Below are 27,529 nucleotides of genomic sequence, written 5' to 3'. Positions count from 1 at the left end.
CCTTTGTTCAGAGCTTCAGCCTGTAGCAAAATCCCTCCAGAGGTAGGAAGCAGGACTGAAGACCAGATGGAGATGAGGCATCAGCCTTATATAGGCACTTCCAGGTATAAGAACACTTCTTTGTTCTTACTGTGGAAAATTACAGCAAAATGGAGTCTGGAGTCACATGGGCCAGTTTCTGCACACCCTGCTGAGTTACAAGGCGTATCTGCCTCCTCTCCATGGGTCAGTTGTGTAGCTGATGGTCCTTGATGGGCCATCAAGCAGGCTAAGCAGAGCTAACACCAACTTGTCTGAGGTGTCACCCAGAACTACAGCACCAATTTGAAATACAGACAGTATAGAGGCAATACTCATAACTTCAACTACAAAACGATACAGACATACAGACAGCATAATTATAACCCGTAATCCATAACTTGGTCTTAGACACCTTATATGACCCCTTTTACATAGGATTTGGTGCCACTACAGGACCTTGGTTGCAACCATGTTCTGTATGGTCCCAGTTTATATCAATAACGTCACATTGCCCCCCTGTGATCCCTCCTGATCATACTTCCCGTGGTCCCCCTGGCTGCCCCCCCACAATCCCCTCGGGTCAGACCCCCTGCGATCCCCCCAGCTACCCCCCCATGATCCCTCTGGGTCACACTCCCCGCTATCCCCCTGCCTATCCCCCTGCGATCCCTCCGGGTTACATCCCCTTCGATCCCCCCAGCTGCCCCCTCCGTGATCTCTCCAGATCACACCCCCTGTGATCCCCCCAGCTGCCTGCCCCCACAATCCCTCTGGGTCACCCCCCTGCCATGATCCCCCCCTGGTCACACCCCCTGTGATCCCCCAAGCTGCCGCCCCCCACGATCCCTCTGAGTCACATACCCTTGCGATCCCCTCCAGCTGCCCCCCCACAATCCCTCCAGATCACACCCCCTGTGATCCCCCCAGTTGCCTGCCCCCACAATCCCTCTGGGTCACACACCCCCATGATCCCCCCCTGGTCACACCCCCTATGATCCCCCAATCTGCCGTCCCCCCGATCCCTCTGAGTCACAGCCCCTCGCGATCCCCTCCGGCTGCCCCCCCATGATCCCTCTGGGTCACACCTCCCGCTATCCCCCTGGCTGCCTCCCCACAATAGACCCCATGATCCCCCTGGCTGCCCCCCCCAATGCCTCCAAGTCACAGCCCCCCATGATTCCTCTGGCTGCACCCACCCACGATGCCTCTAGGTCACAGCCCCCCCACGATCTCCCCAGCTGCCCCCCCTGTGATCCCTCCTGGTCACAGCCCCCTGCAGCACCCACCCGGCTGCACCCAAACCATCCATCCTCGTTACAGCCCCCCTGCGATCTTTCCTAGTCATACACACACCCCACTGTCCTGCCTGGTAACAGCCCCCCATGATCCTCCCGGCTGCCCCATGATACCCTGCCATGATCCTCCCAGCCCCCCCCCATTAGCACCCCCATGATAGTGTGGCTGCCCCACAATATCCCCAACCTCACCTGGACCACAACTCCCCTGGCCACCCCATGACTGTGACCCTCTGTCCCCCTATGACACCCCCACCCCCAACAGTGACCCCCTGTGATACCCCTTGGCAACCTATGACCCCACCTCCTCCAGCACCTCCTGGCAACTCCATACCCCAGACGCTACATCCTCCCCCAGCCACACTGTGCCCCTAATGTGCCCCTGGCGCCTGCCCGTACCTGACCCCTCTCTCCCTGCCGGCGGCTGCAGGGCATGGGCACGAGGTGCACAGAAACGCCAGCACCATGGGCATCTGGGACCGATGCAGCGGCCTCGCCTTCCAGGCCTTCACCGCGGACGACGCCAACCGCACCTACGCCTTCCGGGGTGAGTGAGAAGCGGCTCCCCGACCCGCTGCCTGGCCCCCACCGGTGTCCCCGTACCCAGCCCCGACCCTGGGCCACTGGGCCTTGGCTGGAGCCCTGCAGTCCCTGCAGCTGGAGCTCCCCGGAGCCCCCCGCTCCCCATCGACCCCCTTGTCTGGTCGCTCCCCGGAGCCCCCCGCTCCCCATCGACCCCCTTGTCTGGTCGCTCCCCGGAGCCCCCCGCTCCCCATCGACTCCCCGTTGTCTGGTCGCTCCCCAGAGCCCCCGCTTCCCATCGACCCCCCCCTTGTCTGGTCGCTCCCCGGAGCCCCCCGCTCCCCATCGACTCCCCGTTGTCTGGTCACTCCCCAGCGCCCCCGCTCCCCATCGACCCCCCCTTGTCTGGTCACTCCCCAGAACCCCCCGCTCCCCATCGACCCCCCCTTGTCTGGTCACTCCCCAGAACCCCCCCGGTCCCCATCGACCCCCCCTTGTCTGGTTGCTCCCCAGAGCCCCCCACTCCCCAACAACCCCCTGTTGTCTGGTAGCTCCCCGGAGCCCCCCGCTCCCCATCGACCCCCTTGTCTGGTCGCTCCCCGGAGCCCCCCGTTCCCCATCGACCCCCCTTGTCTGGTCGCTCCCCAGAGCCGCCTGCTCCCCATCGACCCCCTGTTGTCTGGTCGCTTCCCAGAGCCCCCTGCTCCCCATCGACCCCCTTGTCTAGATGTTCCCCGGAGGCCCCCCCCGCTCCCCATCGACTCCCCTGTTCTCTGGTTGCTCCCTGGAGAACCCCCGCTCCCCATCGACCCCCCGTTCTCTGGTTGCTCCCTGGAGACCCCCCGCTCCCCATCGACCCCCTTGCCTGGTCGATCCCCAGAGCCCCCCCCACTCCCCATCGACTCCCCTTGTCTGGACACTCCCTGGAGCCCCCAGAGCCCCCCGCTCCCCATCGACCCCCTTGTCTGGTCACTCCCTGGAGCCCGCCACTCCCCATCGACTCCCTGTTGTCTGGTTGCTCCTCGGAGCCCCCCGCTCCCCATCGACCCCCGTTGTCTGGTCTCTCCCTGGAGACCCCCTGCTCCCCATTGACCCCCCCTTGTCTGGACACTCCTTGGAGCCCCCAGAGCCGCCCGCTCCCCATCGACCGCCTTGTCGGGTTGCTCCCTGGAGCCCCCTGCTCCCCATCAACTCCCCTTGTCTGGACACTCCCCGGAGCCCCCCTGCTCCCCATCAACCCCCTTGTCTGGTTGCTCCCTGGAGCCCCCTGCTCCCCATCATCCCCCTTGTATGGTCGCTCCCCGGAGCCCCATGCTCCATATCAACCCCCTTGTCTGGTCACTCCCCGGAGCCCCCCCACTCCCCATCGACCTCCCACTTCTCTGATCACTCCCTGGAGCTCCGCGTTCCCCATCGACCCCCCCTTGTCTGGTTGCTCCCTGGAGTCCCCCTACGCCCCATCGACCTCCCTTGTCTGGTCGCTCCCCGGAACCCCCCGCTCCCCATCGACCCCCCTTGTTTGGTCCTTCCCCGGAGCCCCCCGCTCCCCATCGACCCCCTTGTCTGGTTGTGACAATGCAGTTCTGGCGGGACCCAACTGAGAGTGCCAATTCAGGACCAATTGCTCAAACAGGGCAGTCACAGCCCAAGGCTGGGGTTTTTCCACCTCTAAGCCAAACCAAACCAGCCAGACAAAAAGGACTTTGGTTTCACCCCACTGGCTAATCACAAGTCACACAAGCAATTTCCTTACACACTCCAGTCTCCCAGTATCACCACCAGTGCCACCTGTCCTGGGGATGAATGGTTATGAAAACCAACACCCCAGTAAAAGAAAAAGGTTCTCTTGATCCCAAAGGACCAAGCCCCAGACCCAGACCAATATACACATCAGATCTTACCCACATATCACGCTGTTGCCAATCCTTTAGAATCTAAAATCTAAAAGTTTATTCATAAAGGGAAAAAGATAGAGATGAGAGCTAGAATTGGTTAAATGGAATCAATTACATACAGTGATGGCAAAGTTCTTAGTTCAGGCTTGTAGCAGTGATGGAGTAAACTGCAGGTTCAAATCAAGTCTCTGGAGAACATCCCCCGCTGGGATGGGTCATTCAGTCCTTTGTTCAGAGCTGCAGTTTGTAGCAAAGTCCCTCCAGAGGTAGGAAGCAGGATTGAAGACCAGATGGAGATGAGGCATCAGCCTTATATAGGCTCTTCCAGGTGTAAGAACACTTCTTTGTTGTTACTGTGGAAAATTACAGCAAAATGGAGTTTGCAGTCACATGGGCCAGTCCCTGCACTTTGCTGAGTTACAAGGCGTATCTGCCTCCTCTCCATGGGTCAGTTGTGTAGCTGATGGTCCTTGATGGGCCATCAAGCAGGCTAGGCAGAGCTAACACCAACTTGTCTGGAGTGTCACCCAGAAGCACAGCACAAGTTTGAAATACAGACAGAACAGAGCCAATATTCATAACTTCAGCTACAAAATGACACATGCACACAGACATAATTATAACCAGCTACCCATAACCTGGTCTTAGACACCTTATATGTCCCCCTTTACATAAGATTTGGTGCCACTACAGGACCTTGGTTGCAAACCATGGTCTATATAGTCCCAGTTTATATCAATAACCTCACAATGGTCACTCCCCAGAGCCCCCTGCTCCCCATCGACCCCCTTGTCTGGTTGCTCCCTAGAGCTCCCCGTTCCCCATCGACCCCCTTGTCTGGTCGTTCCCTGGAGCCCCCCCACTCCCCATCGACCCCCCCTTGTCTGGATGCTCCCTGGAGTTCCACCCCATAGGCCCCCCTTGTCTGGGGGGCAAACCCCTGCCCCTCGGTGTGACAGGGACATCTTGGCCATGGTCCAGGGTGGGGGTCAGCCCCTGCTGAGCGCCCCAGAAGCCGCCAGCAGCCGCCCTGCCCCAGGGCAGCCATGCAGAGCGGCGTGTTCTCGCCTGGCCCTAGGGGGGCAGTACTTCCGCCTGGACTCCAAGCGGGACGGTTGGCACTCGTGGCCGCTGAACCACACCTGGCAGGAGCTGAGCGGGCAGGTGGACAGCGCCTTCAGCTGGGACAACAAACTCTACCTGATCCAGGTAATCTGGGATGGGGGCTGGTTCTGGCCAAGGCCAGCTGTGTGGACAACTCAGAACAGGGTGTCCAGCTCAGGGCCTGCTTGGCTGGGGTGTCTCTACCCCTCCCCAGAGAAGTGTGTCTGTCCCCCCCCAGGGCAGGGTGGGGGCTGGGTGTCTGTTCCCCCCCAGTGCAGGGCGGGGGCTGGGTGTCTGTTCCCCCTGAGGGCAGGGCAAGGACTGGGGTGCCTGTCCCCCCAGAGCAGGGTGGGAGCTGGGCATCTGTCCCCCCCCAGGGCAGGGCGGGGCTGAGGTGTCTGTCCCCCCCAGGGCAGGGCAGGGCAGGGCTGGGGTGTCTGCCTCCCCTCCGGGCAGGGTGGGGGCTGGGATGTCTCTCCCCCCAAGGCAGGGTGGGGCTGGGGTGTCTGCCCCACCCCCAGGGCAGGGTGGGAGCTGGGTGTCTCTCCCCCCCGCAGGGCAAGGCGGGGATGTGACAGAGCAGGGAGCAGGGCCTGTTTGAACAGTTCGTAGTCCCCTGCCTCCGCCCCTTTCAGTCGGCTGTACACCTCCACGGCGGTGGAGTCCAGTAAGGGGGTGAGAACTGCGATCCTGTCTGCAGGGTCAGCCCTGTGCAGCTCGCAGGCCTTCTCAAAGGCCGTCAGCAAGGTGTCTATGTCCTCCCCGTCCTTACGCCGGGCCAGGAAGCCCTTATCAAAGCTCTTTGTAGGCTTGGGTCCCCCTCACTCGCCGCAGCCGGGGCCCCACTGCTCCTCAGCCGGGCCAGCTCCAGCTCATGCTTATGCTGGTTCTCCTCATGCGGACGCTGTTTTTCTCGTTCTTCCCGCTCCTGCTTCAGTTCTTGCCTCCTTAACTCGAGCTCTTCCCATCTCAGCTCCCTGTCATATTCCAGCCGCATCCATTCCAGGGACGGGGATCTCCGCCGGGACGATCCTCTGCTGGCCACCGGTGCCCTCGGTATTCGCTGGGCTTCCCGCAGCCACTCCCTTAGGTATAGGTGGGCAGGGTCTGGGGTGTCCTCGGCAGCAGTCTAGCCCCTCCCAGCCATGTCAGGCTCCGGAGTCTGGGGGAGTCCGGCCCTGCACCCCTCTTCCTGGGACTCACAGTGACTCTCCGCCAGCCAGTAACACAGAAGGTTTATTGGACAACAGGAATGCAGGTTACAGCAGAGCTTGTAGGCACAGCCAGGACCTCTCAATCGAGTCCCTCTGGGGGTTCAGGGAGCTTAGATCCCAGCTTGGGATTCCCTGAATTCCAACCACCCAGCCCCAAACTAAAACCAAAAAATCCCTGCAGCAGCTCTCTTCCCCCTTCCCTCTCTCTCCCGTCCATTGTTCAGGCTCCCAGGCAGGTGTGAATTCTCCCAACCCCCCTCCTGGCTCAGGTTACAGCTCAGGGAGATTTACTCTCATCCCCAATGTAACCTCTCTGCAACAATCCCAGGTCAAATCCGCCCGCTCCCTACTCCATCACATCTCTCCCCCCTTCGAGACTGAACTGAGCGGGGTCAGTCTGCCCAGTGACCTGGGGAAGTTCAGGGTCCCCTCTCCGGGACAACGCGTCCGCTATCAGGTTGGCACTTCCCTTCCCATGGACCACGTCCATGTCATAGTCCTGCAGGAGCAGGCTCCACCTCAGGAGCTTGGCATTGGCTCCTTTCATCTGGTGCAGCCAGGTCAGGGGAGAGTGGTCGGTGTACACAGTGAAGTGTCGCCCAAACAGATATGGCTCCAGTTTCTTAAGGGCCCACACCACGGCCAGGCATTCCTTCTCGATGGCCGCGTAGCTTTGTTCCCGGGTTAGTAACTTCTTGCTCAGGTACATGATGGGGTGTCTCTCCCCCTTTTCATCCTCCTGCATCAACACCGCCCCCAGTCCCGTGTCTGAGGCGTTGGTGAACACCATAAAGGGCTTGTCAAAGTCTGGGTTTGCCAGAACTGGGCCACTAACCAGAGCCTCCTTCAGCGCCCGGAGAGCCTCCTGGCACTGCTCAGTCCAGACCACCTTGTCTGGCTTCCCCTTCTTGCACAGTTCAGTGATGGGGGCGGCTATGGCGCTAAAGTGGGGCACGAACCTTCGATAGTACCCCGCCATCCCAATAAAGGCCTGGACCTGGTGTATGGTTTGTGGAGCAGGCCAGTCTCTGATCACCTCCACCTTGGCTGGTTCCGGCTTTAGGCAGCCGCTTCCCACCCGATGGCCCAGGTAAGATACTTCAGCCATCCCCACCTTGCACTTCTCAGCCTTTACTGTTAACCCAGCCTCCTGGAGTCGGTCCAGCACTTGTCTAACCTGGGACACATGGTCCTCCCAGGTCCGGCTGAAGACGCAGATGTCGTCAATATACGCCACGGCAAAACTCTCCATCCCCCTCAATAGCTGATCCACCAGGCGCTGGAAGGTGGCCGGTGCTCCCTTGAGGCCGAAGGGCAGGGTCAGAAACTCATAGAGCCCCAGAGGGGTGATAAAGGCCGATTTCAGCCTGGCATCTGCGTCCAGCAGCACTTGCCAGTAGCCCTTTGTAAGATCCATAGTGGTGAGGTACCGAACATCTCCCAGTTTGTCTAGGAGCTCGTCAGGCCTGGGCATGGGGTAGGCATCAGATACGGTGATGGCATTGAGCTTTCGATAGTCCACACAGAACCGGACTGACCCATCCTTCTTGGGGACCAGCACCACTGGCGAGGCCCAAGGGCTGGAGGATGGCTGGATCACCCCCAAAGCCAGCATGTCCCTGACCTCTCTTTCTAGGTCCTGGGAAGTTTTCCCAGTGACCCGAAAAGGGGAGCATCTTATAGGGGGATGTGACCCAGTCTGCACCTAGTGGACAGTCAAATTAGTGCGTCCAGGCTGGTTGGAAAACAGTTGTCGGTATAGATGCAGCACCCCTCTGATCTCAGCGTTCTGGGCCAGGGTCAGCTGATCAGAGAGGGGAATCGCCTCCATGGGGGAACCAGCTTTTGTCCCAGGGAATAGATCCACTAAAGGGTCATCTCCCTGCTCCTCCATCGGGAGCGGCCTTCCTCTCCCATTTGTCTCTCATCAGGTCCAGGGGCCCCCTTACCAGCCTTCCATATAACAGTTCGAAAGGCGAAAACCCGGTAGATTCCTGGGGCACCTCCCTGTACGCGAACAGCAGGTGGGGTAAGTACTTGTCCCAGTCCTGCGGGTGCTGGTTCATAAATGTTTTTAGCATCATCTTCAGCATCCTGTTGAACCTTTCTACCAGCCCATCGGACTGGGGGTGATACGCTGAGGCCCAGTTGTGCTGGACCCCACATTTCTCCCACAAGCACCGGAGCAGGGCCGACATGAAGTTGGACCCCTGGTCCGTTAAGACTTCCTTGGGGAACCCCACCCGGCTGAAAATGGTCAGCAGCTCATCTGCCACGGTGTCTGCTTCGATAGAGGACAAGGCCACCGCCTCGAGGTAGCGAGTGGCGAAATCCACCACCACCAGAACATATTTCTTCCCTGACCGGGTCATCTTGCTGAGGGGTCCCACTATGTCCATGGCCACCTTCTGAAAAGGTTCTTCTATGATGGGTAAAGGCCTCAAAGCTGCTTTCCCCTTGTCCCAGTCCTTCCCCACCCTCTGGCAGGGGTCACAGGATTGGCAGTACTGTCGGACCTGGGTAAAGACCCCAGGCCAGTAAAAGTTCTGTAGCAGCCTCTGCCTGGTGTGCCGGATTCCCTGGTGCCCTGCGAGAGGGATGTCATGGGCCAGGTACAGCAGCTTCTGACGAAACTTCTGGGGAACCACCAGCTGCCTCCTGAACCCCCATGACTCTACTTCCCCTGGGGGAGCCCATTCTCGGTACAGGAACCCCTTCTCCCACAGGAACCTCTCCTTGCAACCTCTCTTCATGGTCTGTACCGCACTGAGGTCGGCCAGGTCCTTTGGCCTCCGCAAGGAGGGATCTTTCTGCAGCTCGGCCTGGAACTCAGCAGCTGGGACTGGGATGGGGACCTGCTCTCTCTCGGTGGCTGGGTCTGAGGCCGCAGCCTCTCTGAGCCATGTCCCTGGGCGTTCCCTCCCCACCAGGTTAGGGTCCTGCGCCTCGGGCAGAGTACCTTCCCTGTTGTCAGGGCACAGTGCCCTTCGCCGGCTCTGACTACGGGTCACGACCAGGACACTCCGGGAGTTGCTTGGCCAGACCTCCAGGTCCCCCTCCATTAACACCTCTGTGGGCAAATATGGATGTACCCACATGTCCTTGGGGCCCTCCTTGGCCCCCCACTGCAGGTGTACCCTCGCCACAGCCACCTTGAATTGGGTCCCGCCCACCCCCATCAGGGTCAGGTAGGTGTCGGGCACTATCCGATCTGAGGCCACCACCTCGGGCCGGGCCAGCATTGCTTCTGCGCCCGTGTCCCAGTACCCAGTGACCTTCCTCCCATCTACCTCCAGGGAAACAATGCACTCCTTCCGGAGGGGCAGCCCCGCGCCCACCCGGTAAACCAAAAACCCGGAGCCTGAAGCATCCAGCCCCCCAGAGGAGCTGACCTGGGGCCCTCCTCCCTCCTTCACAGGTGGTACGCAGCCAGCCCCCCTTTCCTGTGAACGCTGCCCCTCGTCCAGCTGAGTCTCATAGACTCATAGACTCTAGGACTGGATGGGACCTCGAGAGGTCATCGAGTCCAGTCCCCTGCCCTCATGGCAGGACCAAATACTGTCTAGACCATCCCTAATAGACATTTATCTAACCTACTCTTAAATATCTCCAGAGATGGAGATTCCACAACTTCCCTAGGCAATCTATTCCAGTGTTTAACTACCCTGACAGTTAGGAACTTTTTCCTAATGTCCAACCTAAATCTCCCTTGCTGCAGTTTAAGCCCATTGCTTCTTGTTCTATCATTGGAGGCTAAGGTGAACAAGTTTTCTCCCTCCTCCTGATGACACCCTTTTAGATACCTGAAAACTGCTATCATGTCCCCTCTCAGTCTTCTCTTTTCCAAACTAAACAAACCCAATTCCTTCAGCCTTCCTTCATAGGTCATGTTCTCAAGACCTTTAATCATTCTTGTTGCTCTTCTCTGGACCCTCTCCAATTTCTCCACATCTTTCTTGAAATGTGGTGCCCAGAACTGGACACAATACTCCAGTTGAGGCCTAACCAGCGCAGAGTAAAGCGGAAGAATGACTTCTCGTGTCTTGTTTACAACACACCTGTTAATGCATCCCAGAATCACATTTACTTTTTTTGCAACAGTATCACACTGTTGACTCATATTAAGCTTGTGGTCCACTATGACCCCTAGATCTCTTTCTGCCATACTCCTTCCTAGACAGTCTCTTCCCATTCTGTATGTGTGAAACTGATTGTTCCTTCCTAAGTGGAGCACTTTGCATTTATCTTTATTGAACTTCATCCTGTTTACCTCAGACCATTTCTCCAACTTGTCCAGATCATTTTGAATTTTGACCCTATCCTCCAAAGCAGTTGCAATCCCTCCCAGTCTCTACCAAGTTAACCCGGTGTGGGGTTGGTCTGCTCAGTCTGTCCTTGAGTCTGGGGCACTGGGACCGTATGTGGCCTCTCTGGCCACACTGATAGCAGCTCATGTCCCGTTGGTCCCCTCAAACCGGTCAGTTGTCCCTGATGCTGGGCGTTCCCCTTAGGAGGGGTTCTCCCTATTCCCCCTTTGGGAGGTCCCAGGATGACCCTCTCTCTGCATCGCGGTGGGCCTGTTCCTCTGGGACTCCTCCCTGCCACCCCCCGACCGGCTCTTCACAAACTCATCAGCCAGCCGCCCTGCATGTCGCGGGTTCTCTGGCTTTTGGTCCCTCAACCACAGCCTCAGGTCGGATGGGCACCGCTCGTACAGTTGCTCCAGTACCAGCAGTTTAACCACAACCCCCATCGTCTGGGCCCCATGTGCTCACTTGCTGGCGTATCCCTCCATGCGGACGGCCAGTTGCAGATATGAGACCTCAGGGGTTTTATCCTGACTCCGGAACCTCTCCCGGTACATCTCAGGAGTCAGCCCAGATCGCGCAGCAGGGCCTGCTTGAATAGTTCGTCATTCCCTTTCTCCTCCTCTCCCAGTTGGCGGTACAATGCCACGGCCTTGGGGTCCAGTAAGTGGTGAGAACCCGGAGCCTGTCTGCAGGATCTACCTGGTGCAGCTCGCAGGCCGTCTCAAAGGCCTCCAGGAAGTCATCCATGTCCTGCCCTTCCTTACGCTGGGCCAGGATACACTTATCAAAGCTCTGTGCAGTTCTGGGCCCCCCTCACTCATCGCAGCTGGGGGCCCGCTGCCCCTCAGCCTCGCCAGTTCCAGCTCATGATGACACTGTCTCTCTCCTCCCGGTCATGTTCTCTCTGTCTCTCACGATCCTCCAGCTCTCTCAGTTTTAGCTCTCTCTCCCATTCCAGCTGCTTCCGCTCCACGGATGCCGAGCGCCGCCGGGAGGATCCCTTGCTGGCCAGGGGGGGTCACGGTGCTCTCGGCATTCGCTGGGCTCCTCCCCGCCCTTCCCCTAGGCCTTGGAAGGAGGAGTCTCGGGAAGCCCTAAGCCGCTGGCTGACCACTCCCAGTGGGGACAGACACTGGTGCCTGCGCTGCATCTGCCCGGCTGCTTCCCCCAGAGACAGGGCTCCGTTCATTCAAGCAATCTCCCTCCTCCAGGTGGGCAATCAGCTGGTCCTTGATGAGCCTCCCTCTGCGCAGCCCCGTCTGCTTGCACAGCTCCACCAGGTCGCACTTGCGCCGCTGGGCAAACCTCTTCCTGCTGACCACTCACAGGCCGGGGTGCTCGCCGCTCCCCACGGTTTCCAGGGGGACCCCTAGTGCACCAGCCCTTCTTGAGGTCACCACCTCTCTGCCAGGGTCGAGCTGCAGACTCCTCCGCCCCTGGGACCGCTCACTGCATCCCCCAGGGGACCCTGTTATTGCAAAGTCCTTCTCACTGGGCACACACTCCCAGGGGTTAATCACCCCTTTGTTTTACTGCTCCCCAGTCACTTACTGCAGGAAGCGCCGTCCACGGGGTGCAGTAGATCACACCACTGCCACCAGTTGTCACGGAGTGTGGGGAGTCCGGCCCTGCACCCCTCTTCCTGGGACCCACAGTGACTCTCCGCCAGCCAGTAAAACAGAAGGTTTATTGGACAACAGGAACACAGGTTACAGCAGAGCTTGTAGGCACAGCCAGGACCCCTCAATCAAGCCCCTCTGGGGTCCAGGAAGCGTAGCCCTCTGAATTCCAACCACCCAGCCCAAAACCAAAACTAAACTCCCCTCCTCCAGCCGGCCGATTCCTTTGTCCAGCTTCCCGGGCCAAGGTGCTATCCCCCTCCCCCCCTACCTGGCTCAGGTTACAGGCTTAAAGATCCTGTCCCTCACCTAAAGACATCCCCGGCTCTCCCATCCCCCACACAGACAGTCCCTACTCCATCACAGAACCACGTCCATGTCATAGTCCTGCAGGAGCAGGCTCCACTTCAGGAGCTTGGCGTTGGCTCCTTTCATCTGGTGCAGCCAGGTCAGGGGAGAGTGGTCGGTGTACACGGTGAAGTGTCACCCAAAGAGATATGGCTCCAGTTTCTTAAGGGCCCACACCCTTCTTCCCCGTCCCACCGTCCTGCGTGTGCCTTGCAGGGCTCCCAGGTCTACATCTACCGGGTGGGTCCGGGCTACACGCTGGTGCAGGGCTACCCCCGGGGCCTGCAGGAGGAGCTGGGCATCGCGGGCGCTGACGCCACCTTCACCTGCCCCCACTCTGCTGAGCTCTTCGTCATCAAAGGTGCGAGCTGGGCAGCCAGGTCTAGTGATCAGAGCAGGGGGTTGGGGAAGCCAGAACTCCTGGGTTCTCTCCTGGCTTGGGTGGGAGAGGCTGGTGTGTTGGAGCAGGGAGTTGGGGAGCCAGGACTCCTGGGTTCTCTTTTGGCTCAGGGAGGGGAGGGGCTGGTGGATTAGAACAGGGGGTGGGACCCAGGACTCCTGGGTTCTGATGCTATGGGTCCTTGGGCGAGTCTGAGTGGGGTGATGCTGGCTGGCCTTGAGGGGCTGTGGAGGGCAGTGAGTGACTCAGGCACTGTTGGGCCCAGCCGGGGCATCTCTGCTTCCACCAGCACCCCCGGCCTGGTTCACATTGCGATGAAGGGGTGCACGGAGCTGGGCCGGGGGCGCCGTTCCCATCGCAGGGGAGGGTGTAACGATGCTGACTCTGGCGGGACCCAACTGAGAGCATCAATTCAGGACAAATCACTCAGAACAGGGCACTCACAGCCCCATTCAGACAGACTTGAAGTCAGTTCTTGAGGTTCAGATACATGGCAGAGATGAGCTTGTAGTTGCCAAAAGTCTTTTTAGAAACAGTCCAGAGGTTATAGTCCAATGTCCATATTCAGGGCGGCTCCAGTCAGTGACTGGGGATCTCAAGCCTTGTGGGTTAAGGTTTCCCCCTCTTGAAACCCAAAGCAGATCTGAGATGAAGCAGGATCGTGTCCCAGGTTCTTATACATTTCCAGCAGCCTTTTGCCCTGAGAAAACAATAGGCTTAACTCCTTCTCCCAAACATTATAGGATAATTTATCATAAAATCAAAGAATCATAGAATCTCAGGGTTGGACGGGACCTCAGGAGGTATCTAGTCCCACCCCTGCTCGAAGCAGGGCCAATCCCCAGCTAAATCATCCCAGTCAGGGCTTTGTCAAGCCTGACCTTAAAAACCTCTAAGGATGGAGATTCCGCCACCTCCCTAGGGAACCCATTCCAGTGCTTCACCACTCTCTGAGTGAAAAAGTTTTTCCTAATATCCAACCTAGACCTCCCCCACTGCAACTTGAGACCATTACTCCTTGTTCTGTCATCTGCTACCGCTGACAACAGTCTAGATCCATCCTCTTTGGAACCCCCTTTCAGGTAGTTGAAAGCAGCTATCAAACCCCCCCTCATTCTTCTCTTCTGCAGACTAAACAATCCCAGTTCCCTCAGCCTCTCCTCATAAGTCATGTGCTCCAGCCCCCTAATCATTTTTGTTGCCCTCTGTCACAGAGTTGGGGGAGTCAGGGCCCTGCACCCCCCACTTTCTGCGATTCACCAGGACTCTCAGCCAGCCAGTAACACAGAAGGTTTATTAGCCGACAGGATCACAGTCCCAGACAGGTCTTACAGGTACAGACAACAGGACCCCCTCAGTCAGGTCCATCTGGGGGCCCCAAGGAGGCCACAGCCCTGTTGGTCGGGGCTCCCCTCTCCATTTCCCAGCCAGCTCCAAACTGAAACTCCCTCCAGCCTCTCACTCAGCCTCCCCCAGCTCTGCCCCCAGTCGTTGTGTCTTTTGTCCAGCTTCCCGGGCAGAGGTGTCACCTGGCCTCCAACTCCCTCTGGGGTCTCAGGTTACCTGCTCAGGTCTCCTCCCTTCCCCAGGCAGGCCCCCAAACTCTCCTCCAACTCCCCTCCTGGGTTCTCAGGTTACCTGCTCAGGTCTCCTCCCTTCCCCAGGCGGGCCCCCAAACTCCCCTCCAACCCCCTCCTGGGTTCTCAGGTTACCTGCTCAGGTCTCCTCCCTTCCCCCAGGCAGGCCCCCAAACTCCCCTCCAACCCCCTTCTGGGTTCTCAGGTTACCTGCTCAGGTCTCCTCCCTTCCCCAGGCAGGCCCCCAAATTCCCCTCCAATCCCCGTCCTGGGTTCTCAGGTTACCTGCTCAGGTATCCTCCCTTCCCCAGGCAGGCCCCCAAACTCCCCTCCAACCCCCTCCTGGGTTCTCAGGTTACCTGCTCAGGTCTCCTCCCTTCCCCAGGCAGGCCCCCAAACTCCCCTCCAACCCCCTCCTGGGTTCTCAGGTTACCTGCTCAGGTATCCTCCCCTCCCCCAGGCAGCCAGTCCCAGCAAAACTCCCCTGCAACCTTCCCAGGCCAACTCCCCCCACTCCGCAATCCCATAACACATCAGGAACATTCCCACTTCGTCACACCCTCCATTAAACAGTTCAGATACCGGTTACTACAACCTTCAAAGAAACACATAGAGAATAATACTATTTCGCACAAGTGTCTTCCTAAATGTTAATATTCCTCTTTTGATCTTTGAATCAAAGCCATAGCAATAGACAAGACTTGTTTGCTGACATCCCAAGACCTGACCAAACACCTTCCCTTCTACCTCTAACAATGCGGCTGCATTTCAAAGCTCTGTTCATTGAGTATCTTCCTAACCCGTCTCTAAAGTTTGGTCCTGAGTCAGGTCAGTCTGAGGTAATTAACTCTTTCTGGCCCTGTCACCTTTCCGTGAGATGTTATATCACTCAGAATGTCACAAGAGGTGCTCGGGGCTGGGCCAGGGGAAGGGCGCGAGGGCCAGGCTGGGAGGCTCCGTTCATGTCAGGGAGGGAGGGGTGTGTGGGGCTGGGCCGAGGGGCTCTGTTCAGATTGCCGGGGAAGGGGCACATGGTCCGGGTGGGGGGGCTCTGACAGCTCCTGTCTGCCCTGCAGGAAACTCCCTGGAGCGGGTGGATCTGAACCAGAGCCCAAGAAGCCCGAGGCTAGAGGGGCCCATTCACCACGAGCACGTGGACAGTGCCATGTGCAACGCGGACGGAGTGCACCTCTTCCATGGAAACACCGTGCACCACTACGCCAGTGTGGCCAAGCTCATAGCGAGCCCCAAGCCCTCCCCCCCGCAGAACGTGACTGCCGTCCTCTTCGGGTGCCCCCACTGACAGGACAACCCTGCCAGACCCCCAGCCACCACGCTCCCTGAACCCCCCCATGGCATCCTTTACTGTGCCCCTCCCTTCCGCGCCCACCGCACCCCACTCCCAGGGGTGTCCTTGGTCAGTGAGGATCCAGGTTCAGAGCTCCCCTCCCACCTGGGGAAGAAGGCACCTGGCTTGTTCTGCCATCTGAGCACTTGCTCTGGCTGGCCACTATGCCAGGCACGGTTCCTTGCCACCTGGCTGCCCCCCATCCCCCACCAGCTTGGCACTTTCATCAGTCACCCATGAGTCACCTTCTGCTGCCGCTTGCCTCTGCCGTGACCTCTACCGGTCAGTCTCCCCGTGATTGTCGGCTCTCAGGGGACCGGGCACACTCTCCCACCACCACTGGCTTCAGCTCTCATTGAGCATTTGAAAGAATAACGTGGCTCCTAATAAAGGTTCTTTCTTTCTCTTGGAACAGCAGGAGGAACAGATGAAAGCAGCCCAGGGACCCTTTGGGAGTGGGGCACACATCCTAGCTAGAACCTCTGTCCCTACCACCTGACTGCCCCAGGGCTCTGGCATTCGAGTCCCTGGCTTAACGGGGGCCTTTCAGCTGAGGGTGAGCCCTCGTTTGGGACAGGCTAAGCACAGTTCTGCTCATACAGCAAAGACAACAACCTTGAGAACAGCACTTCACACTCCTGCATTCAGCTCTGCAGTGATTTGTAACCCAACACCAGCCAAAGCCCTGGACTGGGTTCCCTAGGGAGGGGGTGAAATCGCCTTCCTTAGAGGGTTTTCAGGCCCCGCTTGACAGAGCCCTGGCTGAGTGATTTAGAGCAAAGCAGCTCTAGCTGTTGGATCCCTACGCAGAGTAGCTGTGTTCACGGAAATACAGTTTGCTCCTGAAGTTTCTCCCCCTCCCAGCTCGCTGCCAGGGAAGAGTTCATTCAGGCCCTGCTTACAGGTGTGTGCGCATGCACGTTTGTGTGTGTGTGTCTTTGTGCCTGTCTGTGCATGTGCATGCATGTGTCTGTGTGTGTACTGGGGTGTTGGTTTTCATAACCATTCATCCCCAGGACGGGTGGCACTGGTGATGATACAGGGAGACTGGAGTGTCTAAGGAAATTGCTTGTGTGACTTGTGGTTAGCCAGTGGGGTGAAACCGAAGTCATTTTTGTCTGGCTGGCTTGGTGCCTTAGAGGTGGAAAAACCCCAGCCTTGGGCTGTGACTGCCCTGTTTGAGCAATTGGTCCTGAATTGGCACTCTCAGTTGGGTCCCGCCAGAACCACATCGCCACACTGGGACACCCGGGGGAGCTGGCTGGAGGGCCACATGGAGCCTGCAGCCGCATGGCTGGGACACCCAGGGGAGCTGGCTGGATGATGCCTCCCCAGCATTTCTGCGAGCTGTGCTAAGGACCCCCCCTGCAGCCCTGCACCCAGTAATCCCGACTCTGTTTGAAAACACTGCCTGGGTGGGGCTGCAGCTCCCGCTGGGTGAGGGGTGGAGCCCTGCAGCTCCCGAGTGGGCATGAGGAGGGGGGTGTCACAGAGTCCCTGGACGATGCTCTGGAACTGGTCCGGTAAATCTGGCAAATCCAGACCTTTGCAGTGTTCACCGACGCCTCAGACACAGGGCTGGGCATGATGCTGATGCTAGCCAATGCTGAGGGGGGAGACACCCCATCGGGTACCTGAGCAGGGAACTGCTGCCCCGGGTACAGAACTATGGGAACGTTCTTAATGTTTTCTCTTAATGTTTGCTCTGAATACTGTGTGGGTGCCTCAGTTTCCCCTATGCCTTTCTGAGGTATCTAGGTGGTGGGATAAGGGGTTGTGGTTGTTGCAGAGCCCTAGGGGACCAGTGTGATGGTGTCTGCACAGAGAATGGCCGACACCCTGTTTGCTGGCAACTGATGGCCTGGGCCCCTCCCCTGCAAAGGTGCCAGCTGAATGTGCTGGAGAACAAAGGGATCAGGTGACCTCCTGACCCAGGAAAGAGACAAAGGCCTGAGGTGGGGCTGGAGAGTTTCAGTTTGGAGCTGGCTGGGAAATGGAGGGGGGCCAGATGGGGCTCTGGCCTACCTGTCCCCCCAGATGGACCTGACTGAGGGGTCCTGGGTGTACTGAGAAGCCCTGCTTGGGACTGTGATCCTGTCGTATAATAACCCTTCTGTGTTATTGGCTGGCTGAGAGTCCCGGTGAATGGCAGGAATGCGGGGTACAGGGCCCCGACTCCCCCACACTGCGTAACACCAGACATGCTTTATATGTGAGATCAGGATTATATGTAATGAGGAATATGGGGGTTACAGCACGCTCCCTCAAGAGAGAGAATGTCACAGTGCGGGGGGGGGGGGGGCGCCTGCAGCTCCTGGCTGAGCGTGGGGGGGGCCCTGTGGCTTCTGTGGACATGCTGGGCAGAGCTTTTGGGGGGGCACAGACAGCTGGGTATGGGGGGGACACAGGGGGCTTGGTGTGGTGGGGGGCACAGGGGCTGGGCGGGGGAGTGCAGGCGGGTGGGGCAGGGGATGGGAGCTGGGAGGTGGGGGGCAGTGGCTGGGAGGTGGGAGCTGGGGGTGGGGCTGGGAACGGGGGGCTGGAGCCAGGGGACTGGAGCTGGGAGGTGGGTGGGGACTGGAGCTGGGGCCAGGGTCTGGGAGCTGGGGGCAGGAGCTGTGGGTGGGGGGGTAGGAACTGGGGCTGGGAGGCGGGAGGTGGGGCCTGGGAGCTGGGGTCGAGGGCTGGGAGGTGGGGGCAGGGGCTGGAGGCTAGAGTTGGGGGCGGGGGCGGGAGCTGGGAGTTGGGGGCAGGGGCTGGGGGCTAGAGTTGGGGGCGGGGGCGGGAGCTGGGAGTTGGGGGCAGGGCTGGGAGCAGGGGGCTGAGGGCTGGGAGGTGGGGAGTGGAGAGCTGGAGCTGGGAGGCTGGGGGCGGGGGCTGGGAGTTGGGGGCAGGGCTGGGAGCGGGGGACTGGGGCTGGAGCAGACCAGAGCCGAGTGCTGGAGCCGCTGGCTGGGCAGAGTGAGGGAGACCCTGGGCACAGGGCCCAGCACAGGGAGATGCCCCCAGGCCATGAGGCCTTGCAGCCCAGACTGGGAGGGGGCTCGTAACCCCCACGGGGGCGGGGGGCTGCCACCGAGATCCTGAGGGTGTGTGGCCACCGTCAGAGCGAGGGTCCGACCTGCGGCACAGCCAGGGCCTGGGCAGGCCCTGACATTCCCGGCCACCGAGCGGGGTGCCGGCTTTTCCCTCCACCTTTTACTTATTTTGAAGGACTTGCTGTGTAATAAATCGTGTTTGCTTTGAACCCTGTGTAGTGATCAGTGGGACAGGGAGCGCCTGGAGTGGACAGAGCCCCTCAGAGTGGGGACACCCAAGCCCTGTCCTAAGTATGACAGGAGATTGGGGTTTGAGCCCCAGGAATCCTGGGCCCAGCCTGGTCGGGGGTCCGAGGACTCTGCCACCCAGGGGAGCGGGAGGGGAGCCCTCGAGTCAGGTGGGCCGCTGGGTAAGGGAGCAGGGGCTCAGATCCTTTCGCTAGCCCCCTGCGCCGGGGGAGTGTATAAGCCAGGAGAGCTGCCCATGATAGCAGGACCATTCCCCTGCTTCCATCTGTCTCCGAGGTCCCATGGCCAGCCCTGAACATGCAAACGGCCAGACTGGGTCAGACCAAGGGTCCATCCAGCCCAGTGTCCTGTCGGCCGACAGTGGCCAGCGCCAGGTGCCCCAGAGGGAGTGAACAGAGCAGGGAATCACCAAGTGACCCATCCCCTGCGCCCATTCCCAGCATCTGGCAGACAGAGGCCAGCGACCCATCCCGGCCCAGCCTGGCTAATAGCCATCGATGGACCCGTCCTCCGTGCACTTCTCTGGTTCCTGTTCGACGCGGTTCACGTTTGCCCTTCCCAGCAGCCCCTGGCAGCGGGTTGCCCAGGCTGGCTGTGTGATAGGTGAAGTCTTTCCTCATGTAGGTTTATCCCGAAGGGCGAGTGGGACCCCTTGGGGCTCTGGCCCACCTCTGGGGGCCCCCCAGGGCCTGTTTGAGGGTTGGGGCAGCACTGGCCGCCTGAGAGGGGAGAGGGGGCAGCTCGGAGAGGTGCCCACGTGGGGCTGTGCCCAAGGGGGATGTGTGCAGATGATGCGCGACTGACCCAGGCAGCGTTTACTGGAATGAAGCTTTATTGGCTCAGGCCAGCGGGGCGGGAGAGGCCTCCAGAACGGCCCCGGTCCCACTGGCCACGCCGGCTCAGCCGAAGATGCAGACGGTGCCGGAGGCCAGGCGGTGCCGGTATTCGTGCAGCAGGCAGGCGGCTGGCGGGAAGTTGCTCCTCATCTCCAGCTTGCCAGGCACCACGTGGACGGTGACGCTGGGCCCCAGCCCCTCACCCAGCTTCTGCAGCATGCGCTGGGCTAGGTAGCCACGGGCCCGGGCTGGCTCGGCCTCCAGGCTGGCATAGACCTCGGGCGGCGGGTTGGGCAGCTTCCACTCCAGCTCCCCGATCAGCTGGTGGGTGCGGCCCTTGTCCAGCGAGGAAGGGCTCTCACTGTAGCAGGCTACCACTCTGAGCCCGCAGGCCGCCTGGCCCGTGATGTAGTTGCCCTGGGCTAGCACCTGGTCCCCCTCCAGGTCGGGCTGCGGCTCCCCGTCTGGGCCGGGCTGCGGCTCCCCGCCCCACGCCATCACCGCCCAGCGCAGCCAGTCGTAGTTCGTCTCCAGCTTCTTGAGGACCTGGGCAGCCACCTCGGCGGGGCCAGGCAGCGGGGCCTGGGCCAGGACGCTGGCCAGGTCCTCCTGTGCCTGCCCCTGGAAGTAGGCGGTGCACTGGCCCACGGCCTCCTTCATGCGCTGGTGCAGGGCCCCCATGCGGCCAGCCCAGCGGCCCAGCAGCAGGGCCCCGTCCCGCCCCGTCAGCCCGGCCTGGCACAGCAGGCACAGCAGCCCCGCGCCCACCACCAGGTTGAGCTGCTGGCAGAACTGAGTCATCTGCCAGCGGCGGGGCCGGTGGGCCTGGACAGCCTGCTCCAGCAGCGCCGGGCGCCCGGTCAGCACGGAGACGCCCTGCACCCGCCGGCACAACCCCAGCAGCTGCCGCTCCAGCTCGTACTGGGCGCAGGTCTGCAGGAAGAGCTCCTGCTCGCGCGGGGCGTGGGCAGCGCCGGCCCGCACGGCCGCCCCCAGCTGCCCGTACACGGCAGCCACGCAGTCCTCGTAGCGCCCCACCTCCGCGTCGTCCAGCAGCCCTGGGCCCCCCGCCAGTGCCCCGTCCAGCAGCTCCAGCTCCCGCTGCACGAACGCCAGCTCCTCGGGCATGGCCGTGCCCTGCAGCTGCGCCACCACGCCTAGCACCAGCGAGCGCAGAGACTGCAGGTAGCCGTGGGGCTCCAGGAGCTGCCCAAAGAGCGCCATGTCGGGACCTGTGGGAGAGGGGGGTCACACTCAGCCCCAGGAGCCCCGCAGAGTCTCCAGGGTTCAGGAGGACACAGCAGGGGCCCCAGGGGTGCAGCAGGGACACTAGGGTTCAGGGGGACACAGCAGGGGCTCTGGGGATGCAGTGGTGGGGTGCAGCAGGGGCCCTGGGCTGCAGTGGTGGGGAGCAGGGGCCCAGGGTTGGAGGACACATGGCAGGGGTCTGGGGGTGTGGCACTGGGATGCAGCAGGGATCCAGGATGCGGCAGTGGGGTGCAGGGGTCCCAGGGATGGGGGACATATGGCAGGGGCCCAGGGGTGTGGCGGTGGGGAGCAGGGGCCTCAGAGTTGGGGGACACATGGCAGGAGCCTAGGTGTGTGGCAGTGGGGTGCAGCTGGGGCCCCGGGGTGTAGCGGTGGGGAGCAGGGGCCCCAGGGTTGGAGGACACATGGCACGGGCCCGGGGCTGCAGCAGTGGGAGCAGGGGTCCCAGGGTTTGGGGACACATGGCAGAGGCCCTGGGGCTCAGCAGTGGAGAGCAGGGGCCCCAGAGTTGGGGGACACATGGCAGGGGCCCAGGGGTGTGGCGGTAAGGAGCAGGGGCCCCAGCATTGGGGGACACATGGCAGGGGCTGAGGTTGCAGCAGTGGGGAGCAGGCACCCCAGGTTTGGGGGACACATGGCAGGGGCCCGAGGGTGCGGCAGTGGGGAGCAGGGGCCCCAGGGTTTGGGGACACATGGGAGGGGCCCAGGGATGTGGCAGTGGGGAGCAGGGGTCCCAGGGTTTGGGGACACATGGCAGGGGCCCGGGGGTGCGGCAGTGGGGAGCAGGGGCCCCAGAGTTGGGGGACACATGGCACGGGCCCGGGGCTGCAGCAGTGGGAGCAGGGGTCCCAGGGTTGGGGACACATGGGAGGGGCCCTGGAGTGTGGTGGTGAGGAGCAGGGGCCCCAGGTTTGGGGGACACATGGCAGGGGCCCGGTAGTGTGGCAGTGGGGAGTAGGGGCCCCAGGGTCTGGGGACACATGGGAGGGGCCCGGGGGTGCGGCAGTGGGGAGTAGGGGCCCCAGGGTTTGGGGACACATGGCAGGGGCCCGGGGGTGCGGCAGTGGGGAGTAGGGGCCCCAGGGTTTGGGGACACATGGCAGGGGCCCGGGGGTGCGGCAGTGGGGAGTAGGGGCCCCAGGGTTTGGGGACACATGGCAGGGGCTCAGGGGTGCTGCAGTGGGGAGTAGGGGCCCCAGGGTTTGGGGACACATGGCAGGGGCCCGGGGGTGCGGCAGTGGGGAGTAGGGGCCCCAGGGTTTGGGGACACATGGCAGGGGCTCAGGGGTGCTGCAGTGGGGAGCAGGGGTGCCAGGGTTTGGGGACACATGGTAGGGGCCTGGGGGTGCAGCAGTGGGAGCAGGGGCCCCAGGATTTGGGGACACATGGCAGGGGCCCAGGGATGTGGCAGTGGGGAGCAGGGGTCCCAGGGTTTGGGGACACATGGCAGGGGCCCAGGGGTGCTGCAGTGGGGAGCAGGGGTCCCAGGGTTTGGGGACACATGGTAGGGGCCCGGGGTTGCAGCAGTGGGGAGCAGGGGCCCCAGGGTTGGGGGACACATGGCAGGGGCCCGAGTGTGCGGCAGTGGGGAGCAGGGGCCCCAGGGTTGGGGGACACATGGGAGGGGCCCGGGGCTGCAGCAGTGGGGTCAGGGGTCCCAGGGTTGGGGGACACATGGCAGGGGCCCGGGGTTGCTGCAGTGGGGAGCAGGGGTCCCAGGGTTGGGGGACACATGGGAGGGGCCCAGGGGTGTGGCAATGGGGAGCACGATTCCCAGGGTTGGGGGACACATGGGAGGGGCCCGGGGTTGCTGCAGTGGGGAGCAGGGGTCCCAGGGTTGGGGGACACATGGGAGGGGCCCGGGGGTGCGGCAGTAGGGAGCACGATTCCCAGGGTTGGGGGACACATGGCAGGGGCCCGGGGTTGCTGCAGTGGGGAGCAGGGGTCCCAGGGTTGGGGGACACATGGGAGGGGCCCGGGGGTGCGGCAGTAGGGAGCACGATTCCCAGGGTTGAGGGACACATGGCAGGGGCCCGGGGTTGCTGCAGTGGGGAGCAGGGGTCCCAGGGTTGGGGGACACATGGGAGGGGCCCGGGGGTGCGGCAGTAGGGAGCACGATTCCCAGGGTTGAGGGACACATGGCAGGGGCCCGGGGTTGCTGCAGTGGGGAGCAGGGGTCCCAGGGTTGGGGGACACATGGCAGGGGCCCGGGGGTTCGGCAGTGGAGTGCAGCAGGGTCCCCGCGGTTGCAGACGTACGGGGGTGCTGAGGGGAGGACGTGGGTGGGGTTGGAGAGGGGAGCAATAGGGAATCCTGGGGGTGCCCAGGGAGCATGGGAGGAGGAGGCAGGTTGCAGCAGGGCCCCTGGGGGTGGGAGGAGAGGGGAACAGGCCCCCACATGGGCGGCAGGGGAGATCTCACAGAGGCTGGGGCCTGCTGGCCGAGCTGCTCTCACCAGGTGCGAGCAACTTGGGGTGGGGCCCAGCCTGCCCCACGTGTCATCACCGCACCCTCCCGCCAACACCGTGTACATGTCCGCCAGGGACAGCATGCCCCTCTGACGGCTGCAGGGCTGGGTGTGCATGGGGGCAGGGCGGTGGGTGCATGTGTGCATGGGGGGGGCTGGGTGTGTGTGTGGGGGCTGTGTCATGTGAGCGGGGCTGGGTGCACATGGGAAGGATGGGTCCGTGTGTGGGGGGCTGCGTTCATGCACGGTGGGGAGCTGGGTGTGTGTGGGGGGCTGGGTTCATGTGGGGGGGCTGTTCTGTGTGTACGGTGGGGGCTGGGTGCATGCACGGTGGGGGGCTGGGTGTACACGGGGGGCTGGGTCCATGTGGGGGGGCTGTTCTGTGTGCATGGTGGGGGCTGGGTGCATGTGGGGGGCATGGGTCCATGTGGGGGGGCTGTTCTGTGTGCACGGTGGGGGCTGGGTGCATGTGGGGGGGCTGTTCTGTGTGCACGGTGGGGGGCTGGGTGTACACGGGGGGCTGGGTCCATGTGGGGGGCTTTTCTGTGTGCACGGTGGGGGGCTGGGTGTATGTAGGAGGGCTGGGTCCATGTGGGGGGCTGTTCTGTGTGCACGGTGGGAGGCTGGGTGTACACAGGGGGGCTGGGTCCATGTGGGGGGCTGTTCTGTGTGCACGGTGGGGGGCTGGGTGTACACAGGGGGGCTGGGTCCATGTGGGGGGCTGTTCTGTGTGCACGGTGGGGGGCTGGGTGTACACAGGGGGGCTGGGTCCATGTGGGGGGCTGTTCTGTGTGCACGGTGGGGGGCTGGGTGTACACAGGGGGGCTGGGTCCATGTGGGGGGCTGTTCTGTGTGCACGGTGGGGGGCTGGGTGTACACAGGGGCGCTGGGTCCATGTGGGGGGCTGTTCTGTGTGCACGGTGGGGGGCTGGGTGTACACAGGGGGACTGGGTCCATGTGGGGGGCTGTTCTGTGTGCACGGTGGGGGGCTGGGTGTACACAGGGGGACTGGGTCCATGTGGGGGGCTGTTCTGTGTGCACGGTGGGGGGCTGGGTGTACACAGGGGCGCTGGGTCCATGTGGGGGGCTGTTCTGTGTGCACGGTGGGGGGCTGGGTGTACACAGGGGAACTGGGTCCATGTGGGGGGCTGTTCTGTGTGCACGGTGGGAGGCTGGGTGTACACAGGGGGGCTGGGTCCATGTGGGGGGCTGTTCTGTGTGCACGGTGGGGGGCTGGGTGTACACAGGGGGGCTGGGTCCATGTGGGGGGGCTGTTCTGTGTGCACGGTGGGGGGCTGGGTGTACACAGGCGGGCTGGGTCCATGTGGGGGGCTGTTCTGTGTGCACGGTGGGGGGCTGGGTGTACACAGGGGGTCTGGGTCCATGTGGGGGGCTGTTCTGTGTGCACGGTGGGGGGCTGGGTGTACACAGGGGGGCTGGGTCCATGTGGGGGGCTGTTCTGTGTGCACGGTGGGGGGCTGGGTGTACACAGGGGCGCTGGGTCCATGTGGGGGGGCTGTTCTGTGTGCACGGTGGGGGGCTGGGTGTACACAGGGGGACTGGGTCCATGTGGGGGGCTGTTCTGTGTGCACAGTGGGGGGCTGGGTGTACACAGGGGGGCTGGGTCCATGTGGGGGGCTGTTCTGTGTGCACGGTGGGGGGCTGGGTGTACACAGGGGGGCTGGGTCCATGTGGGGGGCTGTTCTGTGTGCACGGTGGGGGGCTGGGTGTACACAGGGGGGCTGGGTCCATGTGGGGGGCTGTTCTGTGTGCACGGTGGGGGGCTGGGTGTACACAGGGGGACTGGGTCCATGTGGGAGGCTGTTCTGTGTGCACGGTGGGAGGCTGGGTGTACACAGGGGGGCTGGGTCCATGTGGGGGGCTGTTCTGTGTGCACGGTGGGGGGCTGGGTGTACACAGGGGGGCTGGGTCCATGTGGGGGGCTGTTCTGTGTGCACAGGTGGGGGGCTGGGTGTACACAGGGGGGCTGGGTCCATGTGGGGGGCTGTTCTGTGTGCACAGTGGGGGGCTGGGTGTACACAGGGGGGCTGGGTCCATGTGGGGGGCTGTTCTGTGTGCACGGTGGGGGGCTGGGTGTACACAGGGGGGCAGGGTCCATGTGGGGGGCTGTTCTGTGTGCACGGTGGGGGGCTGGGTGTACACAGGGGGGCTGGGTCCATGTGGGGGGCTGTTCTGTGTGCACGGTGGGAGGCTGGGTGTACACAGGGGGGCTGGGTCCATGTGGGGGGCTGTTCTGTGTGCACGGTGGGGGGCTGGGTGTACACAGGGGGGCTGGGTCCATGTGGGGGGCTGTTCTGTGTGCACAGTGGGGGGCTGGGTGTACACAGGGGGCTGGGTCCATGTGGGGGGCTGTTCTGTGTGCACGGTGGGGGGCTGGGTGTACACAGGGGGGCTGGGTCCATGTGGGGGGCTGTTCTGTGTGCACGGTGGGGGGCTGGGTGTACACAGGGGGGCTGGGTCCATGTGGGGGGCTGTTCTGTGTGCACGGTGGGAGGCTGGGTGTACACAGGAGGCTGGGTCCATGTGGGGGGCTGTTCTGTGTGCACGGTGGGAGGCTGGGTGTACACAGGAGGCTGGGTCCATGTGGGGGGCTGTTCTGTGTGCACGGTGGGGGGCTGGGTGTACACAGGGGGGCTGGGTCCATGTGGGGGGCTGTTCTGTGTGCACGGTGGGGGGCTGGGTGTACACAGGGGGGCTGGGTCCATGTGGGGGGCTGTTCTGTGTGCACAGTGGGGGGCTGGGTGTACACAGGGGGCTGGGTCCATGTGGGGGGCTGTTCTGTGTGCACGGTGGGGGGCTGGGTGTACACAGGGGGGCTGGGTCCATGTGGGGGGCTGTTCTGTGTGCACGGTGGGGGGCTGGGTGTACACAGGGGGGCTGGGTCCATGTGGGGGGCTGTTCTGTGTGCACGGTGGGAGGCTGGGTGTACACAGGGGGGCTGGGTCCATGTGGGGGGCTGTTCTGTGTGCACAGGTGGGGGGCTGGGTGTACACAGGGGGGCTGGGTCCATGTGGGGGGCTGTTCTGTGTGCACGGTGGGGGGCTGGGTGTACACAGGGGGGCTGGGTCCATGTGGGGGGCTGTTCTGTGTGCACGGTGGGAGGCTGGGTGTACACAGGGGGGCTGGGTCCATGTGGGGGGCTGTTCTGTGTGCACAGTGGGGGGCTGGGTGTACACAGGGGGGCTGGGTCCATGTGGGGGGCTGTTCTGTGTGCACAGTGGGGGGCTGGGTGTACACAGGGGGGCTGGGTCCATGTGGGGGGCTGTTCTGTGTGCACGGTGGGGGGCTGGGTGTACACAGGGGGACTGGGTCCATGTGGGGGGCTGTTCTGTGTGCACGGTGGGGGGCTGGGTGTACACAGGGGCGCTGGGTCCATGTGGGGGGCTGTTCTGTGTGCACGGTGGGGGGCTGGGTGTACACAGGGGAACTGGGTCCATGTGGGGGGCTGTTCTGTGTGCACGGTGGGAGGCTGGGTGTACACAGGGGAACTGGGTCCATGTGGGGGGCTGTTCTGTGTGCACGGTGGGAGGCTGGGTGTACACAGGGGAACTGGGTCCATGTGGGGGGCTGTTCTGTGTGCACGGTGGGAGGCTGGGTGTACACAGGGGGGCTGGGTCCATGTGGGGGGCTGTTCTGTGTGCACAGTGGGAGGCTGGGTGTACACAGGGGCGCTGGGTCCATGTGGGGGGGCTGTTCTGTGTGCACAGTGGGGGGCTGGGTGTACACAGGGGGGCTGGGTCCATGTGGGGGGCTGTTCTGTGTGCACGGTGGGGGGCTGGGTGTACACAGGGGGGCTGGGTCCATGTGGGGGGCTGTTCTGTGTGCACGGTGGGGGGCTGGGTGTACACAGGGGGGCTGGGTCCATGTGGGGGGGCTGTTCTGTGTGCACGGTGGGAGGCTGGGTGTACACAGGAGGCTGGGTCCATGTGGGGGGCTGTTCTGTGTGCACGGTGGAGGCTGGTTGCACAGGGGGGCTGGGTGTGTGGGGGTCTCACT

General features: G+C 62.2%; 1 protein-coding gene across 1 annotated transcript in view; it reads left to right on the top strand.

Annotated features, from left to right (window-relative positions):
* Positions 1-15,608, top strand: part of HPX (hemopexin) — a 30,094-nt gene extending 14,486 nt beyond the window's left edge. Inside the window, exons 7-10 of the mRNA XM_050938994.1 lie at positions 1,747-1,863; positions 4,812-4,942; positions 12,545-12,689; positions 15,382-15,608. Of these exons, the coding sequence (XP_050794951.1) occupies positions 1,747-1,863; positions 4,812-4,942; positions 12,545-12,689; positions 15,382-15,608 (620 nt within the window). The remainder of the gene's footprint in view (positions 1-1,746; positions 1,864-4,811; positions 4,943-12,544; positions 12,690-15,381) is intronic.
* The last annotated feature ends 11,921 nt before the right edge of the window (positions 15,609-27,529 follow it).

Source organism: Gopherus flavomarginatus, chromosome 1 (assembly GCF_025201925.1).
Source record: "Gopherus flavomarginatus isolate rGopFla2 chromosome 1, rGopFla2.mat.asm, whole genome shotgun sequence".
NCBI lineage: Eukaryota > Metazoa > Chordata > Testudines > Testudinidae > Gopherus > Gopherus flavomarginatus.
The sequence above is the reverse complement of the archived record's forward strand: the minus strand, read 5'-3'. Positions and strand labels throughout refer to the sequence as shown.